General features: G+C 40.8%; 1 protein-coding gene across 1 annotated transcript in view; it reads right to left on the reverse strand.

The window, feature by feature from the left end:
• ADGRV1 (adhesion G protein-coupled receptor V1) overlaps nucleotides 1-21,724 on the reverse strand; it is a 393,877-nt gene that overhangs the window by 223,091 nt on the left and 149,062 nt on the right. The window contains exons 62-73 of the mRNA XM_089779321.1: nucleotides 20,154-20,277; nucleotides 18,856-18,994; nucleotides 18,553-18,738; nucleotides 17,713-17,945; nucleotides 15,466-15,614; nucleotides 12,925-13,126; nucleotides 12,037-12,256; nucleotides 10,017-10,256; nucleotides 6,527-6,676; nucleotides 4,929-5,399; nucleotides 3,676-3,819; nucleotides 2,233-2,404 (exon numbers count right to left, since the gene is read on the reverse strand). Of these exons, the coding sequence (XP_089635447.1) occupies nucleotides 2,233-2,404; nucleotides 3,676-3,819; nucleotides 4,929-5,399; nucleotides 6,527-6,676; nucleotides 10,017-10,256; nucleotides 12,037-12,256; nucleotides 12,925-13,126; nucleotides 15,466-15,614; nucleotides 17,713-17,945; nucleotides 18,553-18,738; nucleotides 18,856-18,994; nucleotides 20,154-20,277 (2,430 nt within the window). The remainder of the gene's footprint in view (nucleotides 1-2,232; nucleotides 2,405-3,675; nucleotides 3,820-4,928; nucleotides 5,400-6,526; nucleotides 6,677-10,016; nucleotides 10,257-12,036; nucleotides 12,257-12,924; nucleotides 13,127-15,465; nucleotides 15,615-17,712; nucleotides 17,946-18,552; nucleotides 18,739-18,855; nucleotides 18,995-20,153; nucleotides 20,278-21,724) is intronic.

The raw sequence follows: 21,724 nt of genomic DNA on the forward strand, positions 1-21,724 counted from the left end.
CACAAGACAAATGGCTTGGTCACTGTCTTCGGTCCATCCCCTCCAGGATCCCTAGGGTTGGCCGCTGTCGGCAGACAGGCTACTGGGCTAGATGGACCTTTGGTCTGACTCAGTACGGCCATAGTAAGCTCAGGGCTCAGGGTCGGGGATCTCAGTGGACCACCTTGATTTTCATTCACACCTGCTCCTGGGTGGCCAGGCTGGCAGCTCTCCTGCCCTAGATGGCCACTTTCCTGTGCCTAGTGCGGAGGTCGTGGACAAGGTCCACGATGTCCGCACTAGACCAGGCAGGTGCCCGCCTCTTGCGGTCCCGGGCAAGCTCCCGGGAGCTGCCAGCCTGGTCCCGGGAAGAGGGGGAGGGGGAGAGGGAGGGGGCACCGGGTGCCTGGCTCGAGCCGTGCCAGGTGCAGGGTCTGGCTGGCTGGCAGGGTCTGCTGGCAGGCTTGCACCTGGCACGGGCACCGTAGCCAGCCCGTGCCCCTTTAAGGGGTCCGGGGCCGGGAAGGGAGCAATAGAGTTTCCCTGGTGTTGGCCTGAGTGGCCACCAGGGAAAGCTGGGGAGGGCTAGCCTCCCACTAGTTCAAATTAAGGGGCTACACACCCCTTAATTCGAACTAGTAAGTTCGAACTAGGCTTAGTCCTCGTATAATGAGGTTTACCTAGTTCGAACTAAGCGCTCCGCTAGTTTGAATTAAGTTCGAACTAGCGGAGCGCTAGTGTAGCGCCTATCAAAGTTAATTCAAACTAACGTCCGTTAGTTCGAATTAACTTTGTAGTGTAGACATACCCTAAGTGGCCAGACCCCTCTCCCAGTCTGGCCTGCTGGGCCTCTTGGCTGGTGATATCTCCCTGCCCAGAGCCTCTCCCCACACTTTGCTGGTCCCAGCTGCTCACCACACCCAGCCGCAAGCTGTGCTGCTTTGCCAGTCTTCAGCTCCTTGCGTTGCTTCTCTGTCCCTTTTGGCTCTCTGAGTACTGCCAGTCTGCTGCTCAACACAGGGTATGCGCTCCTTGAGCTGTGTGTGCCTGGCTCTGTTGCTGCAAAACTGCCCCTCAGCACAGCTTGCACTCCTTGGGCTGTCTGTGCCTGGCTGTGTTGCTGCAGGACTTCTTCTCCATACCGCTTGCTCCTCTTAGCAGTCTCTCAGCTCTCTCCTTGCTCAGAGAGACCCAGAACAATCCCAGCTCACATGGAGGCCGGGGCCTGGCCTCTCACTTTCCTCACTGGCCTGTCCTACCTGTCAATCAGGCCGAGCTGGAGTGTTGGCTGCTTTCCATTGTCTCTGGGGTCTGTCAGTCTCAGGGCCCTGATTTCTCATGGACTCTTCCCCTTTTGACACTGGGAGCTGGCGAACCAAAAACTCCCACAGAGTTTTAGTAAGGGGCTAACAGTCCCCTTATATTTATAAAGCAGTTCTTAGAGATATAACAAAGTGCATATCTCACTAAGGTAGGGGTGAGCAAGATGCAGCCCATGGGCTGGATTTGGCCCAGGGGCTGCCCTGTCAGGACCTTCAGGCACAGAGCTGCCTCACTCCACTTTAAGCAGCACTCTGACCTTAGCACTGGGGGGGGAGGCTTCATGTGATGCCCCTGCCCCCAGCACAATTTCTCTGCTCTGGCCAATAGGACCACCACCTTTCCTCCCCACCTCACCCACCTCTGAAGCAAAGCACCATAGGGAGCAGACAAACACTTTAAGTGATCTGGAGCTGCTGGCAGGCAGGGATCCTGCCTCAGGATCCTGCAGGACTGCTGGCTGGGATCTGCCAAGGTAAATGCCTCCCAGACAGAGCCTGTCACTGACACCCCATGCCCTTTCTTGCGCCCCAACTCCCTGTTCCAGCTGATCAACCCTCCTGCCCTATGTCATCAACCAAACCCTCTGCACCCCCCTCCTCCAGGTGACAATTCCTTCCTAGTTGCTGCATCCCCTCCTACACTTCTTTCCCATGTCAGAATGCTCTCCTTCACCCATACCTCCTCCCAGACCCCATCAAAAATTATTGCCCATCCCTACACTGAGGTGTACATGAGGTTTTCCTTATTCAAAAAGAACCCTTACTGCTTACAGAAAAAAAAATCAGACCATACCTTTTATTCTAACAATGATATCTTATTTAAAAAAGGGAGCATGAGCTATACAAAAATATTAGAGCAACAACTGAAGTGGAGCTAATCAGACATCGAAATTCTGTAGCTCTGAGTATACTATAAGATGACAGTACTCACCAAATCCAGGTGTAATATTGCCAGGATGAACAAACTCCGGGATTGAATGAAGTGGGTATCCAGAAGTCCAGCTAACTGTTACAGAGCCATACACTCCTTTTCTGATGATCACAGCTTGGCCTGTCCCTTTTGCAATGTTTGTAAGTTGTAAAATAAGAGACTCAAAACCAACCTAGAGAAACATATAACATGTTTCTATTAGAACAAAATGGGAATATCTAATACTGCATGTGTGTGTGTGTGTGTGTGTGTGTGTGTGTGTGTGTGTGTGTGTGTGTGTGTGTGTGTGTTTAGTAGAAATATAACTATATATAAATCTAACTTCAAGATTTCTGAGACTCACTCGTAGTTCTGGAAACAGGTAATCAACAGGACTCTCAGATTTCTGTGTTAAAAGATGCCAATGTATAAATAAGTACATGATATCTATTCTTAAGTGGCGCGGGAGAGGGGGGAGGAGCTTCCTTAACCCTCTTGGAAAGGAGCTTTTATGTGGTTTGTAGGTGTGCATACAGACAGAAAATAAATTATCAGTTGTAACTTTGATGAAAAAAGGCTAAGGTTAAATGATACTGTTCAGCAGATATTCATTCCAGCCATTGGCTTTGTTTTTGAGCTACAACTGGAGCTAAAAGGGTTATTCTAAAAGTGGTAATATAAGTGGCATCCACATGGTAATAAAGAAAGCTTAACAAAAGAATTATGTGAATAAAGTTAAATTATAAATTGAGGAAGGAAGGAAGATCCAAGACAAAAGATCTGAAATAATTTAATATAAATATCAATAGAATTTAAGAGGTAAGACATTGATATGATATTATCTGTTTCCAGCATATTGGGAAGGTAACTGAGGCAGAGCACCCTTTATTATGGACCAATCTTGTCATTATTTACCTCCATATAACCACAATAAAATATGCTGGAGCAGAATTTGACTCTGTATAGCTAACACAATGCAATAGTGTCAAGCTTTATATTTGCAAACAGTGTTAAATCTTTCTTGACATATTCTACTAAGCAAGATATAAGATTCACTACTTAACCTAAAGAAAGGCTATTGTCTGGACTCAACGTTTTTTTCTTAAAATTCTTAATTCTTCAGCTTTATGAAAACACAGGCATTGATTAACTGCACACATGTCTAGTACGATATACCAGCTACTTTCACAGTTAACAGATTAAAGGGCCTTTTTAAAAATGTGTCAAAAATTAATACATTCAGAAACTATATATATAAAATTTTTGAGGTGTTGTAAAATGTTTATTAGATCCTGGATATGTACTATAGAGGTAACAGCTGTGATGGCTGTCAGCCATTAAACTGATTTTGATCACAAAACAAATGTTAGCAGCATAAAAATCCAATACCCAGGCCACTAGTAACAGAACTATTTGGACTTGCCCTCTAGTGGTAAACTTGTTTCTCTGCAGCCTGGCTGTTACCTGAGAATTGGCTGCTTCTTCCGGAATGAGAAAAGTAGCTGATTTTGCTCTTTCTATTATTGTAGGCACATAATTGGCACTTCTATTGATCAGGCTTGCGTTGGTCAGTTCCAGAGTGACATTCAAGCCCAGTAAGAGAAACACCTTTAATGGAACCATTTAAATGTTAAAGCCAGTAATTTTATTCAGCTGAAAACTACTCTATTCAATTAAGTAACAGAAACCACCTGTAGCTCCTTTAAATAGGACCCTACACTGAGAAGCATTATACTTGCAAGCAGTTTGAAATGTATCTTCATCAAAATCATTACACAAATGTCAATACTTGAAGGCTGACTAACAGCAGTTTTATACAATATGGCTACGTCTACACTGGCCCCTTTTCCGAAAGGGGCATGTTAATTTCACAGGTCGTAATGGAGAAATCCGCGGGGGATTTAAATATCCCCCGCGGCATTTAAATAAAAATGTCCGCCGCTTTTTTCCGGCTTTTAGAAAAGCCGGAAAAGAGCGTCTACACTGGCCCCAATCCTCCGGAAAAAAAGCCCTTTTCCGGAGGATCTTATTCCTTTGAAGCGGCGGACATTTTTATTTAAATGCCGCGGGGGATATTTAAATCCCCCGCGGATTTCCCTATTACGACCTGTGAAATTAACATGACCCTTTCGGAAAAGGGGCCAATGTAGACGAGACCAGTAAGTCTTTGGTGCAGGGATTATCTCTTCTTATAGGTTCACACAGTACCTGCTCTGGAACTCAGTCACAGAATAGGAAATGTAGAGCACAGAGCAGAGTGAGGCTAGTGTATTTAAAGCTATGCACATCAACCCACATATGAGGGCAAATACCAGCTGTTGAGGCTACTACAAGCCTGAGGATTCAGTCTTTCAGAACCAAGCAGCTTTCTCCAGTAAATAGCCCCTTCCGAAAGCATACTCGGGAGAAGTTTTGCACCTACACAACATAATTTAACACTGAAAACATGAATGATGCACAGAAAGGGATATAGGTGCAGGCTCAGGAATACACACAGCCTTGGTTTTATACTTCATTCTTATTCTGAAAACCACATTTTCTTTGAACACAACTGTCCATAAATAATGCAAAATCCAGATGATCAAAAATGTCTCTCTCTCCCCCTACCAACATATACTGTTCATCACCATCAAATGTCTTATTCAGTAACATTCTAAAAACGATGTAGGCATATATTTAGGTAACAACACTAGAGAAGTCTAAAGGACACTACAGACCTGGCTGCTTATTGGCACTCTCTTCACACCAAAGTTGGCACCATCTCTCACTAGCACACATCCTACTGTATTCTCAGGTGTCATTAGTAGTTCTCGATGAGATGAGATTCGGTACTCAACGCTCACATCTCCGAATGCCCCACCATGTCGAGTTACATTCATCTCAATGTGCCGGCTCAGGTCTCTCTCTACCAGTATTGACTGTCTATCAGAGTACACGGCAAACACACCATGTGGTTCATCATTTGCTAATACAGTGAATCTTAAAGCTCTCTTTTCCTGATCCAAATCTGCTCCTCCTTCCACTGAAACCAGCTCCACCACATAATTCTCATCTACTTCTGGAACGTCATCTGGTAACAGATGAATAACGATCTCCGCTGCATTCTGCTTGTCAGCAATGGAGACAGAACCCCTAGTGGCAAGGAAGTCTCCTGTAGTATCAGAATCACTACTCAGCGTCCAGTGAACCTGAAATAAGTGACAACACATTGTTTACTAACTTGGAACCCCTCTGCAGTCAGGCATGTGGAGCAGAAGGTACAACAGTTAACAAGGCAATATAAAAAAGAAATAGGTAAAGTAACCAAAAACAGGGCCACAATCTGCTTTCCCTCCTTCCCCGCTTTCCCTCAGTGACCTGAACGTGGTGGTGTTCATTTTGGATATTCTTAAATATTTATTTTACAGGATTTTTAGGTCTTCTTTCAAAGTTTCTTGTTAATGGTCAAGACTCCTCTGCTGTTCTTTGTCTCTCGAATCCCCAGTATTTTTTGTTTTAAGAATGACAAAGTACTTAAAATCCAGGATATGGGTCTTTGACCTCTGCAGACATACAGCAAACAATTCCAGGTACATATAAAGCGGGCCAAATGTTCCTTACGGTAGAGTGCAAAATTTTTATTTTAGGTTTTGGGGTTTTTTTTTTTAATCTTTTCCCTCTGTAAAGAATTCCAGCCAAATGAGAACAGGAAAACCCTTACTTCTCCATCAATATCAGATATTTTTAAAAAGAAAATTCCACAGATAATGTCCATTTTATAAGATAATGGATACTTTTTCTAAAAAGAACACCAAAAAATGATTGCACCAAAAAGGGAGTCCATGGTATTATATTACAAACAGCTTGCAGAGTTCTGAAGAAATTTAGGAGGCAACTGCCAAGTAATTTAGTAACTGTTCAAAATACAAAGGCCCATTTCCATCTGCTGTATGGCATGCAGTTGTCTGAGAAGATGCAGTGTATGTTGCTCTCTTTCTAAAAGATATTACTTTGGTTTAGAATGTATTTTTAAATATTCACCTGTCATAAGCATAGCAGAAGAGAAGGGGGAAGAGTGTGTCAAAACGAGCACTGGTTGCTCACATTTTGTCTGATCATTATAGAAATTGGACATGACTCTCCACACACTAACTAGTAGGGCCAAACCCCTCCTTCAATTATGCCATCTCCAAAAGAAATACATGAACACAGAATGAGGAGTGAGCAATCAAAAGACTTAAGACAGCTCTGGATTGCACCTGCTCTCCTATATGCATTCTAATGGATGAAGACTTGGGATTATATTGTAAGTACCCACAAATGAGATTAACAATACCCGTATGTTCCCCAGAGTGCCTTGGACTCGTTTGATGAAAAGTGTAATATTCTCTGGCCCTTTCAATGCTGATGGTTCCTCATAGTTCTTACTAGACAATGATTCAGGAGCAAACTGCACAATTCCATTGGGGTCTCCAAATTTCTGTATCTAGAAAGCAGCAAATAAAATATGGGTCAGGGGAATATAACACTATTTAATTTAAACACCACTTGGGAACTTGATGCTGGATTCAACAACTCACAAATCCATTAACCATCCCAACATTTTTCCCTAACAAATCTGAGAGTACCGAGGCAGCTGAAATGGAGAATGTATGAAAAGAAAAATAACCAATAGGAGAGCCGTGATTCCAGAATAAAATGATCTAGTATCAAACAAACAAACACCACAGATAGGTAGCTACACTAAATCTACTAAGACCAGTTGTTTAATGGAAAAATCCTATGAAAGTCACAAAGAAAGATCAGTGTATTACTGTGGATTATAAATTGAATGCAAGTCAGTAATATTATGCTATCAGGAAACAGGACCTCTTGGTTTGTAATAATGGGAGTATGTATAAATAAAGTAAGCTAATTACTCTATTCTGCTTAGCAGTGCTTACAGAGGCACTGGTCAAGCTTTACTCAGCTTCCAACAATTCTTTTTTAAAATGACATATATGATCTGGGAAGACTTCAAAGATAAAAGGAAATGATAAAAGACTTTGAAAATAAATACTAAAAATAAGAGAAATTAAGGAATCTGAGTGTGTTCTCTTTTGTAGTGTTAACATCACGAAGAGGATGGGAATCTATCATCCTCTTTAGTCTTGAAGGACAGAACAAGCAGCTTACTGGATTCGCATTGCAGCAGGAAATTTCGAAATTAACAATTGTTGGACTGGATGGTACCTGCGTAGTGTGACACAGAACACTTCACATCTAGGTTTCTGATTCTGAACTTTGGTATGGTAATGGAAGTGAACTGATTTATTGGATTCAACCCAGCTCCTAGTGAATAGAAGTTACAACATTCACCAGAATCCAAATGGACACTAATTGGAACACTAGTTTGCAATCTCAGCAGTGGCACCACTGATTTAATGGCTTTGGAGACTGAATTCCCCCTCCTTCCTGCTAGAGATAGCCTCTCCAGATCCCAGACAATGCACACTGGTGAACAGAGCTAAACAAATACTAGTGATATTTATTCACCAAATAATATCTGGAGGATTAGGATGCAGTGTATGCACACACAAACACAATATTTAAACAGTATGCACACACAACAGAACTGGCAATCAAGGCTAATACATAATCATCAATCCATGCATTCTCCTTCCTTATTGGAGACTTCTCAAGCAAAGTAATAGATATTAAAACCACAGGGGGAAAACTCCAAATGGTACTCTCCAAAGAAAAGGGGGAAGGATGTAGGAAGAAAGAACTATTATAAACAGAATTATCAGTGGCTAATTTCCCTTATCGTACGTTCCTCTTCTTTCATTCTACTCAACAGCAGCAATCAGGGACAGTATATATCACTGAAAGAGAAGCTAAGTACTTTTAATGACCAACAAACGTCAGACATAAGTGATTCAACAGCTCCTACTAATAATGCCAGATGACAGTGTTGGGAGATGTGAGTTCTGAACCTGTGAAGTTTCCAGATAGAATGGCCTGATCATAAGCTAATGGACTACAGTATCTGACTGACTGAGCCACAGTGATTTTAATGGCATCCTGTCCTTGGGAACAACCTTAAAAAAAGGCCTAAATTTTTCTGATACTAGAACTTCAGAGCTGGCTTGTCATCTAGAAAGATAAGCTTCATCTCCTGCAATGGTGAGATCAGGACACGGTGTAGCTAAAACAATACATTCAGTGGACTAAGTATCCAGAATAAACTTGGGGAGATTCCAAGAACTGTTTTATTATTAAAAATAATGGGTAATAAAGAGTCATCATCATCAGGCACAGATCTTTAACTCAGTACGAGCAACAGTGAGGAAGACATAGATCTTTAACTTCTTGTGAACAGGGCTTAAAAGCACACATAAGGAGGACATGCACTTCCTTTAGTTAGGTGTGCCACACAAACACATAAAGACAAGCAGGACTATATTAAGAGAGTAATTATGTATAGGTCCTGTTTAATGTTGTGCCATGGGAAACACAAGAATGGAGTAAACCTTCAGGACGTCTCTGACTGGCGGGTAGAAGTTACTGTAAACTGATAATAAATTAGAGCTTCTGGAGGTAGAGAAGACCATGTCATCCATATTCATCTTTCTTCATTCCAAGGCAAAGTTGCAAAAGTAATTTGCTGTGGACTAACTTGCAATGAATCTGCCAATTCCCAGACAGCTTCCCTGAACTACTTAGAGATCCAATAATTAAAGTGTTTGTCCTACTGGTCAGCATATATGTACAAAGGCTTAACGTGTTATCCAAAATGCCTCTGTGAATCTCTGGCTTTCTATAGAAAGCCTGGAGTAGAAAACAGGGACCAAAAGCCTGCCATGTTTATCCTGACTTGGTTGATGGGACCAAAATGGGTAGCAGGAGAAAGTTTTTGAAAGACATACAGAGACTGAGCCCTGCTGCAGATTTAGGCGCTACTTCCATCACACGTAGAATTGCCAATAAAGAGTTGAAGTCAGTGCAAGTTCTTGGACCTTCCCCTGATACCATCTCATTCAAGAGGTAAGACTCAGACAAGAGATGCAGAGAAAGGGTCATGTGCAAGGTGGTGAAATGGAGGCAACAGAAGTACATGGCAGTGGCTACCCAGGATCTGAAACTTCTTTGCTGTGGCTTTGCACTTTCTGATGCCACATATACAGTTTGTTATGCCCACTACTCTCCCTCCCCCTTCAGATTATTTGAGGGCCTTTATTAGACTATGAGATTTATTTCAGGCAGGATTCAGCTGAAAAAACAGGAAGCACTGCAAGGTGACGGAACAGACTGAGGAACAAAACTTGGTCCCTGAAAGGTGGGGGAAGAGGAGAAGAGTAATTATGAGCAAGACCTCAATGCACAGCCCTGAAAAATTGTTTCCCCACTGGCTGCATTTCCCCACTGGCTCCTCATAGGATTCTCCTCTCACTTATCAGAAACCCTTAAGCTGTGAAGTAGCTGCAGCAAGGATTTTTCCTTGCTATCATCCTTCTCCTTTCTTCTCAACCCATTACCAATATTTCTTATTTTTGTAACTAGATTTCTTCTTGATTTCCTTTTACATTTAGAAGCTGAAACAGAAAAGAGAGGGTTAAATTAAAAAAACAAAACAAAATGCAGTTCAGAAAGCTAAGTGGCAGGGAATAGGGCCAGATTGGTGCAGAGACACTAGCTGTGATTCATGGATCTTTTACCTCCTTGCTTCTATAACACTGTTGCTGGGTAGGACATAAGAAGTAGTTGAATGACAAACCAAGAATCTGTTGGATTAAATTAAAAAACTTTTGCAAAACAATCTGCAAGGGAAAAAAGAAACAACTTACTATTAGAGTAATGTTGGTAGCCTTGGGGTCTATTTCTGTTTCACCTTTCACAAAGCTCAGCCTAATAATGAAGACCTCCTGAACTTCAACTTCTCCATGAGGGTAGATTTTCAGACTAATAGTTCTCAGACCGCCTTCTCCCTCTCTAAAATAGAATGATCCATTCACAGGGTCCCCAATGTCACTGTTCCGGAGGGATAATGCTTCTTCTGAATTGGGTCCTAATATGTCCCAATTAACCTGTGGAAAGCATTTGTTTCAATTGTAGAGTTGTGTCAATATAAACCAAGGGAGAAAGTATCAGTATTACATTATTGTACTAAGAAGTATATGCTTATATAGTCCAACTATGCTGCTAAGAGAACAGATGACACACAATGTAAGTTAACATCTCTGTAACTTCTCTGTAATCACTGTGTTTTCTAAAAATTATCAGACAGAAGAGAAGCAATGAAGGATTATTCTGAATACAGGTATTACTTAAAACAAAACTTCAAAATCACAGGTTTTAATAAATAGGAAAGAATGGAAACTATTATTAAGAGCACACAGGAAAAAATATGTATATTTTAGTATGTTCCATTATTACTAACTTATTACAGTATAACCCATAATCTCTACTCAAGATTAGTATCTTGCCTGCCATACTCTGCAGTAACACACCAGATAAAACCTTTGCTCCATGAAGCTTCTACTTCCCTGAAAATCTTGCAACAGCTTATGGCACATGTGTAATTTTATGTCATAAGTAGTCCCATTGAAGTCAATGAGACCTCTTACAGTGCAAACAATAAAACTCATGCATAGTTCTTCACAAGATTTGTAGGCTAATTTAAGGAAAGACACAGGAAAAGAACATAATGAAAACTAGGAAGGAAAGAAAAGAGAGGTCATGAATAAGATGCACTGCTTGATAGCTCCAAATCACTTAGAAGTGGAGTTTTGTAGATTTTTGGGTGAGGAATGTTTGTTTGGGTTTTTAAACTATGTAAGTATGAGTAAGTAAATAAAATAAGTCTTCCCTGGAAAACATCATGGTGCAAATGGATCATGAGGTGGGATTTGAAGAAATAGAGAGGGCACTTGCTTAGCAGGCCAGTCATTGGAAAGCATTCCACGTGTAATAGTCAGAACGGAAAACATACTGATGTATTTAAGTTAAAATAATGTCTGATCATTTGCTGCAATTAAATCTGAAATATTTAGAAAAGGAAATACAATCAGAGTAAATTATTGCTGTAGATATGTATACTGAAGTAAACAGAACCAGATCATTCTGTTAAACCAATGTAAATGAATGTAATGGAATCACACCAGTGTGAAGCTGGTATGACAGCAGAATCAAACACTTGGTATTTGTAGTTCCAGATGAGGGTCAATATTAAACAATTATTCTACCTCTCAATAAATGACAAAGACAGACAGTCTGGAGGATAAAGTGTAGGACTGGGGCTCAGATGTCATGGAGTCACTTAAATGCCATTGAAGCTGCCAGGGTCAGGATGAAGAGGAGCAGCAGAACTGATGCAAGTGGCACAATGCTACCTCCCTTCACAAGCTCTGATGATTGGTGACAGGAGGGGAAGTGCTAGTAGTGCTGAATGTTGACAGGGGCTCTGGGCTATTGTGCACCTGGGTATGTGGCTATAAATTTGGGACTAGATTCACGTCTAAGTTTTATTCTCAGCTCTTTAATACATTCGTTGTGTGACATGGGACAAGTCACTTCATTTCTTGACATCTTAATTTTCTGGTCTTCAAGCAGATAATAAATAAAGAGATAGTATCTACTTTACAATAGATTTAGTGGGGCCAAATTCATTTGTGTGCATAAAGGACTTTGAGAGTCTCAAATGTACAATTCTTTGGAAATGTAAGTAGCAATACAGTACTGCTATTATACATTTAAAACCCTTGAATTTAATTACATACATTCCTTATCTCAACATGATTTTATAGAGGGAAATGATATCTTGTTTTTATTGTAAACTACATAAATGCTTTGTAAGACAAGGCCTACCTGAGCATCTCCAATCAATCCTCCTGTTCTTTCCAGCACCAAGGACAGTGTCTGCAATGAACTGGGATTTGGAAGAATAATTTGGCTTTCGTTAAGGAATCGGATAAGTCCATTAGGGGAATCGCTCTTAGCAATAGTGACTTGGCTCAGTAGGTGGAGTCCAAGGATTGCTCCTCCAGTGGCTCCTACCAGCTGGATTTCAAACTGCTCCGCAAACTCCCTGGGCCAAAGAGATCAGAGTCTTTAAGACATTAAAAAACTTGGAGTAAAACGAAAAGCTCAAAAATCTAGTAAGTTGCCTTGTTGGCTGTATACAGGTTGAACCTCTAGTCTGACACTCTCTAGTCCAGCAACATCTGTGGTCCAGCATGATTTTAGTTAACCAGATGTCCACTTACCATGGGTGTGGCCAAGTTTCCTGCAGTCCCATACAGTTTGTTTAGAGCCACCAGCCTGGTGCTCAGTGTTCTGCACTGTTCCTTTAGCTCTAATTAATCCTACATGTCTTCTAAGAGCTGATTAAGCAGTAGAAGTGTTGGTAATGCTGCTAGACAATACTGAATGGTTGTTTGGCAAATTCTCTGGTTCAGCACTGGTCAGCTACTGAAAGTGCCAGACTAGAGAGGTCCAACCTATATATATTTTAAAATGCACATGAAGCAGTGACCATATTGTTGATTATTCTTTTTCTTTGCATAAAGATGAAATAAAAGGTAATGCAGTCATTTGACAGCAGCAGCAAAGAGCTCTCTTATATCCCTGCACACTCATTGGTGTGTTCTTTCCAAATCTAAGTGTAAGTACATAACATGCAATTAGCTAAGCCTGGATTTCTAAACAATTACAGATTAACACATGAATAACTAAACAAAGATCCAATACCTTTACCTTTCATCATCATCTGTAATAGAGATGCTGATAAAACTCTGGTTCTGGCCATGAAGAAAGATGATTGAGTTATTATTGACACTGTAGTCAATACCGTTAGGAAGTGCAGAAATACCTCGAGAGAGAAAGTCAGCTGTCACATAGCCATGAGTTCCACGCCTTCTCACTACAGGAATCATGATCATTCCAACATCCTCTTCCACTGCAAGAGTAATTCAAAATGAACTACTGCACATAAGAGTGCAATTTTTCAAAGCAGATTCATAAACTATATAAATGACCACTTAGCATATGTGTATAGCCCAATATAAGTGACTATACACATATGTCCTTAGTGTACTCATGCTCATAAGGGCATCAACTACTCAGGCAATTGAACCAGCTGCTCCTGAAAATTAGCCACAGACCAACTAACGTTATAACATAAGTAAACTGATTATCATGTCTTCCCCATAACACAATCATGTGCACTTTTTAAAAATCATGTAGACAGAGAAGCTTTGAACAACATGTAAGTGTTTTATGTTTTTAGGTTCTTCTTTTAACACTCAACTTTTAACATGGATCAAAATCAATGTACATTATTTTAAACTTTAATAACTGAATAAACAACAGAGAAAAACACATTGCTATGTATTTTGATTTGTCTGTTTATAGTTCCCTTAATAAAAGATTTGTAATGTACAGTATAATTATAGCAACTATGTTATTTACAATCTTCAGAAATATGTAAAAATAAATGCATGCCCAATTAATATGGTTCATGAAAAGATTCAAGATAGTTTTAAAGTACATCTCAAACAATGTAAGGCTTTACTAGTCATGAACTGAACTGCATCCATAAGCAGATGGCTAGCTAGTGGAATGCACAAAACTCAGATGTAATATACTTTAGACTACTTGTTCAACTCAGTAGGGAGACTGTCACATTTCACACTTGTTGAAGCTTGCAGGTAATCTCCAAGAACAATCTTAAGTAGAGCATTATATTGCAGTAATCAAATGTGGTGATGATAAAGGTGTGGATATTTTCATAGACTTATTTCAATAAGTCATCTCCAGGGTTCCTCTATAGATTTCCATCATGCTATAGCTGAGATTCACTTACCTCAGTAAGTCATTCAAAAGTATATGATAATGAGATACAAACATTTGACTGTAACACGTCACAATAATCATAGTGGTAATACTTTGCTCTTCTATACCAATTTCTTTCTCAGGATCTCAAATGGTTTATAACTGCTATTGAATTAAGTCTTACAACATCCACTTTGGAATGATACCTACTTAGAGTGTAAAATACACCACTCCAGGCACAAAATCTACTTGCCCTTTCTCTTCTATGATGACTGATAATGAAAAATATAATACTATTCCCTTTCTCCTTAAAGAAAAATATAATACAGGCAGTCCCCGGGTTACGTACAAGATAGGGACTATAGGTTTGTTCTTAAGTTGAATTTGTACGTAACTCGGAACTGGCTCCAGATTCAGCCGCTGCTGCTGAAACTGTCCAGGGGCTAACTACAGAAAGCCCGAGGCAGAGTTGCTCTGCCCCCAGCTTCCTGGAATCAGCCACTGATCAGTTTCAACAGCGGCTGAATCTGGAGCCTGGGACAGAACAGCTGGGGCACTGCCGGGTAGGTCCCACCAGGAACAACCCAGCAGCACCCCAGCTGCTCTACCCCAGGCATCCACAACAAAAGCCTGGTCTGCTGGGGGGGGGGGGGGCGCACTAGCTGCTCCCCCACCCCAGCAGACCAGGGAGACCCGGAGCAAAGCCGCGGAGGCGGCGGGGTCCCGCGCCTCCAAGGCTTTGCTCCGGGTGTCTCTGGTCCGCTGGGGGTGGTCCCCAGCAGACCAGGGATACCCGGAGCAAAGCCACAGAGGTGGAGGGGTCTCGCGCCTCCAAGGCTTTGCTCGGGGTGTCCCTGGTCTGCTGGGGACCCCTCCCAGCAGACCAGGGACACCCCGAGCAGACCAGGGAGACCCGGAGAAAAGCCACAGAGGTGGTGGGGTCCCGCGCCTCCAAGGCTTTGCTCCCGAGCAAAGCCGCAGAGGCGCGGGACCCCGTCGCCTCCAAGGCTTTGCGCGGGGTATCCCTGATCTGCTGGTGACCCCCCCAGCAGACCAGGGACACCCGGAGCAGCTTTTCTCGCCCTGGAGGACGCGGTGACGGGACCACTGCGCGTCTGGATGGTCCCGCCGCCCGCGAGTTCCGGGGCGAGAAAAGCCACGTTCGTAAGTGCGGATCTGACATAATTCGGATCCGCGTAACTCGGGGACTGCCTGTACTATTCCCTTGCTCCTTAAAAAATAATTCCTCCAGGCAGGTGAGGGAACAGATTTGTGTTAAGTACTATTCTTCCCCTTTTAAAAAAGCCTGAAAGCAGGGATTGAAGAAGTTAAATCATTTTCCGGAGAAACACATGAAGCTTGCGGCAGAGCCAAGAAGAAAAATAGGAGCCTTGACTAACAGCCTTGTGTTGTAGCCACAAGTCTATATTTTAAAAAGCAGCATAACATTACATGTTAGCCTACCTTGCTGATTGATATACGATGGATCGAACTCAATGATGCCCTCCGCATTGTCATTTTTCTTTATAACAATGTGAACTGTGGAAGTGTTTCCTATCCCCGGGGGCTGGTCCACTTGCAGTCCATTTTCTCTAACAGCAAAATCAAATCCACTAGCAAGAGCATGAGAGGAAAATAAAGGTGCATTAGCTTTTATAAAAGGAAATGAGCTCCAAATGCCTGTATGACTCTTTGTACATTCCACAAGTACTTTGATTCCTTTATAGTTATTGTTACAGTTCCCTACCTCTCAGCTATGCCTTTCAAAAGCAGAACATGTGTTGGATGGGGTTGGGGATTTTTTCATCCCTGAAAATAAAAGTCTCCCCACAGTCATGTCTTTTTAATTTTATGTGCAATTTCACTAACACTTGAGAAGTACAGAAACAGTAACTTGATAGTTCTGTGAGAACAGGCAGTGACAAAACTATCTATTAATAAAACTATATCTCAAAGATAAATCCTAAAGCCCTGAATTTACAAAAGTTCAAGTATAGACTGTTGTTGCTAGTGCTGTCTCCCCTTATTGGTGCATAGCTTCTATGAATACACTGTTGTCCTAATGATCTGCATTTGTGGATCCCTTTTGGGATCAAGATTTAACATTAGTGTCCCCAGTGTGGACACCAGTAGTAGATATGTTCAGCAGACTTCCTGCATACGAATATGACAAAAATGCTATAGTACCAAAGTTATAGAGTACTGGACAAGGTAAAATTTAGTTCCATACCAATAAATGCAGTTTAGTGGGCAGGTATGCACTGAGTGACAGAGGCCAAATTTAAATCAGAGGTAGAAGGGGCAAAGCTACACGAAAAAATATCAGTTACCGAAGGATTTGCAAGGAGTGATAAATTTGTGGGATTTGGCCAAAGAGAATGCATTCTTCACAGGGAAAAGTTTCCATCAGCAAACTCTCTGCAACTAGGAAGAAAAGCTTTGAGGACCGAGCCTTGGAAATTCAGAGCTAAAGAAGCTATGAAATTTATTCAAAAATTAAAATCGCTCCTTCTCAAGGTTATAGGTAGAGTACTATCCCAAATATACTACATTTTACTTATTTACAGGAAATAGACTGAGTTTTCAGCCAGTCATCATGGCTCATGGGAATGTTAATGCCATTGGTCATTCAACAAGACAGCCAATTAGCCCATCAGAGACCTGGGTTCTTTCAAAACATAAGGTAAGAGCTATATGGTAAGGAGACTTAGTGAGGTTTGATAGGGTGTGATTTTTATTTAGTTCAGTCTTGGACTTCACTATTGTATCATTTTGTCAACAGAGTGAAGTGTTGCAGGCCCATATATCTGAGTGTAGTGTTTTATTGTATAAGCTTATAATTACAAAACAGTTAATTTCACAAGTTTTTGTCTGAGGTTCCTATATAGTTCTAGGTAGGGTTCTAATTTATTTACACTTTTTCCATCATCTGTAAAGATATGAAGGACTATTTCTGCTAAGATTAAGAAGAAATCTCTGTTTTGTCATTTCCTTCAATATATCCCCATATTATACTAGAGGGCTGTGTCTAGACTGCATCCCTTTTTCGTAAAAGGGATGCAAATTAGATACATCACATTTGCAAATGAAGCAGAGATTTAAATCCCCCCCGCTTCATTTGCATAAAAACGGCAGCCACTTTTTTCCAGCTCGAAGCTTTGCCAGAAAAAAGCGCCAGTCTTTACGGGGATCTTTCGGAAAATAAAGCCTTTTCCGAAAGATCCCTTATTCCTCTTAAAATAGGCACAGCCGAGATGTTCATACTTGTCTCAGTTACAAACTGTTTTCTCTTTCAGTATGAAATTAAATTATTTCTTGCCTTTTCAGAAGTCTGCAGCATTTATTACATTCTAAACTTAATTCCAAATGAATAAACACATTTCACTTTCCAACAGGACATTCCATTTCCCTCACTATGTAAATGTCTGAACAATTTCCTTCTGTAGTTCTCTGGAACATCCAAAACCAGATAGCTATTACATTTCTGAAATACCTACTAAGTTTTTAATTATCAATCGATAATTTATTAATGTAATACATATTGGAAAAATGAGTGTGTTCCTCTAAATATGTTTGAGCTATATCTCTACGGTTACACTATTAGAAAATCAACTATTAAATCAGAGCAGTAATCAGGTAAGACTCCATATACACAGTTCACTTTTGGGCCTGTAACTAATCTTCTCCTATTTATATTTGTATTGTATATACCTTCCCAGGAGCTCCACTTTGATAATTGTTACTGAAAATTCTTCAGGACCTTCAGGAAGGTCATCATCATGAATTTCAATTGAAATCTTTTTATTAGTCTCATTTGGATCAAACACAAACTCCTCTGATATGAAAGTAAAATCTGTGCTCTCCTCGGCAGTTCCACTTAATGTCTGATACCAGAGTTGGACTTGACCATAACACCCATGAGAACGAACAATTGTGATGTTAACCTGATGGAGACACAAAGCTTTGTTTTACTTTTTTTGCATGTATTGTTGTGCTATATATACTTCTAAGAGTCAGAGGGGGGTAGCCATGTTAGTCTGGATCTGCAAAAGCGACAAGGAGTCCTGTCGCACCTTATAGACTAACAGAGGTATTGGAGCATAAGCTTTCATGGGCAAAGACCACTTTGTCAGATGCATGTGATGAAGTGCGTCTTTGCCCACAGAAGCTTACACTCCAATACATCTGTTAGTCTATAAGGTGCCACAGGACTACTTGTTGCATTTCTAAGAGCATTACTTTACAAAAAAAAAAAAAAAAAAGCACATCAATTAGTTTTACTAAATAAAATAATTTAAGAAAGCAAATCAAGATTAAATATAGAAATTGCATTAATCACGCAATTCAGAAGTGAACAGCCACTTCACAAATCTCTCAAAGCCCACAGCACAAAATCACATATTACACCATACTATATACACATGCTAAAACAGTCTCCACTTTTAGAAATTACCATCGACTATTTGTAAAAATTAATCATCAAAAACATTAAAAATTCACATTTAGATTTATTCTTCCATTTTAAAGGATTTTAGTTTTTCAACTCAATACCCATTTTTCTTCTTCTGTCGTCTGCAGATTTTCCTGTGAAAATTCAAACTGCCCATAGGGGAAGTCACTAGCAACCATGGTGATATTTGCTATGCTGGCAGACTCATTTATGAGTCCTCCGTCACTGACTTCGGCTAGATGAAACTGGTAATAACTCTTCTCCTCAGGAAGGTTATCATCTACAGCCTACAAAAAATAAAAATAAAGCTGAAAGGGTTTCAAACATTTGCAGTGTTAGATCTGCTAACGAGCTTCTAATAAAAAGAGAGTACTGGAATAACTCAGGCTCTAGATCTTTCTCACCTGTATTAGTACAATAGCTGCAGACTGCTTATCTCGCATCATCAATGTCCCTGATATCTCAGCAAATTCCTTCTGCAGAGGAGGAGTTATATTCCAAGATACAGTGACCTCCCCAAAAATCCCCGGGCCACGTACAAGGCTGGGAGAAAGAACAGATACACAGATACATAGATGTAAAGGAAATATATCATTTATTTCATCTGTGTGACAGATGGCTGGTAGTCTGCTTAGGTTGTTATCAATCTGTTACTCAGTCAAATGTTATCAGTATCACTAAAGCTTCAATTTAATATAATAGGTCACTGCTACAATCCTGACAATTTTATCTCTGCAGATAGATAACACCACTGTAGTATTTGCAGTACTTAGCTTCCCTGGTGTTAGGAGGGGATTGCTGGCTGCCTCTTTAGGACAGCTTTTTACCTGCCTTGTAGCAGCACAAAGTAGGCACAGCCAGGGCTGAAGACTGAGTTCTCTGTGTTTAACTGTGCCTTTCAGGAAGATGAAATACACAATGGAAGGGAAGGAGAATGGGAACAATACGTAAGAATTTTGCCTTTGTAAGGGGTGAAAACCTTCAGGGTGCTGAAAGACTTCTCATGGAGTATATTGCTTGCTGCTCCTTTAAAATCCTGATGTCAGCACTTCTCTCAGTAGTCAACCTGACAAACTGCAGGGCAAGGAAAGATCATGGTTTTGTCCCCACCACCTCCTTGGGATTGCCAATGCTACCAGCAGCATTAGCTTGCTCTTTGAGGGATACTCTTTCCTGCATATGTGTTCCAGCAGAACTGGGGAATGCCACTTATGCCTTTTCCACCAGAACACCCCCAACAGAATGACCACAAATTGGCTTTCAGTGCTCTGGCACTCAGTTATAAAAATCAATGAAATTGTTATGCTTTGCTTCAGCACAAAACCCAGTTCACTCTGTAGACTTATACACCTGCAGCCGTAGCTAAAAAGTGACACACAATTGTATAATGGAGCCTTACAGTGGTCTTGGTTGCCAAAAAAATCCTTCCTTTTTATGCATGACATCACCTATGTTCCTGAAGGCTCTCCTGAGTACCACAGCTGGATACCACTTGAGGCTGGCATATGTTTTGCAACCCCTTTGAAAATAAATAGATATTGACCCGATTTTCAGAAATGGTGAATACCAGCAGGTCCCACACACCTCTGGAGGAAATGTGGAAGCTCAGCAACAATGGAGGAAAGGGAATTGTTCCCCGCTCCCTGTACTAAGAGGAAATGTTTACTCATCATATGAGCAGAGAAATCAATGATGTACCTACCTAATAAAAGCAGTTCCATTATACTTTCCTGAGGGTTCCCCAATGAGAATATGGTTGGAAGATGGAGCTATCCCAACCACCCCAGAAGCTCCTTGATCCCCCAGAATAACAATGGTTGCCTGACCTGTGAAAGAGGAAGGAAGATTTCCTGATATTTAACAAATAATATTTTCAGTACGGTCACAAGTTAGTACACAAGATTATAGCAAGAAAAGAAATATTAATGAAAACCACTTACACATAACACTGAACCTTTTTAATCTTTAAAACACTCTACAAATATTTTATTAACCAATGCATAAAACACCATGATAGCAAAATGCTATTTTATCTTTATTTCAAATGGAAAAACTGATTCAGGTGGTCTGATTCTCATCTCATCCACCCCTCCCCTTGATGTGCCCATTGGAGCTGCAGTGGCCATGAAAAGGTGCTTCTCACCTGGCCCCAAGCTCCTGTGGTGAGAAAAGCCTGGGGTAGTCCTCTCTCCCAGTTTCAGCCTGCATACAGAATCCCCCATCTGTATGCTCAACCCAGAGCAATGATTTAAATGAAGAAAAGCAGTCCATTGAGTTAAGAATCCAAGCAATGCTGGGTAAATCTTCCAGTATTATATAATGTAATAAAATATGTGCGGGTGATTTATATCTAGGTTTTTTGTTCCTACTGGTGCCACACATTATTTCAATACTGGTGCATGTAACAAAATGCATTCTATACATGGATGGAAAAAAATTAGAGGGAACATTGAGTCTGATCCCAGTTACCAAACACAGGCATAGAAGGCTAGCAACAGTAAAATCAAGGGAAGTTTTGACATTCTCTTAGATGAGGTCAGGATTTCAGTCAAGTAGCTTATGTGATTTTCCCAATACACAGGGGCTGTGTCTACATTAGCACCCTTTTCCGGAAAATTCAGGAATAAGGGATCTTCCGGAAAAGGCTTTATTTTCCGAAAGATCCCATCTAGACTGGCGCTTTTCTCCGGCAAAGCCCTGAGCCGGAAAAAAGCGGCAGCCATGTTCATGCAAATGCCGTGGTGTATATTTAAATCCCCCGAAGCATTTGCAATTCCGAAGTGTCTCATTAGCATCCCTTTTCCGGAAAAGGGTGCCAATGTAGACACAGCCAGGATGAGTTAGAAAAATTACAGGATTTCACTACATGTAACTGAGTAGTGGGGAAAGATATTATACTTTAAATGAGCTGTTTATACCACACATTTAGAAATTGATAATGTGACTTATAAATCAGAATTTAGGAGTAAATTCTGCCCTTGTATAGACAGAAAGTTATAGCCTTTATTAGGAGCTCACAATGAAGAATATTTGGATTATAGAACTTATTTGCCTTTCCCTTACACTTACTAAACATTTTAAATTTTGTTCTTTCAAAAGCTTCCATTCCTTAGGCACTTTTAACATTTAATTATTTTGTATAGCCAGATTGTAGAGCTTATGCCCATAATTAATTTGGGTGAATCTATGATCTCAAAACTGTCCCTTAATGATTTTTTTCCATATAATCAAGAGCTAGTTAGTAAAACCATTTAAGCAGGACTGAGAGAGCGA

Source organism: Pelodiscus sinensis, chromosome 6 (assembly GCF_052426305.1).
Source record: "Pelodiscus sinensis isolate ZL-2025 chromosome 6, ASM5242630v1, whole genome shotgun sequence".
In the NCBI taxonomy this organism is placed as follows: Eukaryota; Metazoa; Chordata; order Testudines; family Trionychidae; genus Pelodiscus; species Pelodiscus sinensis.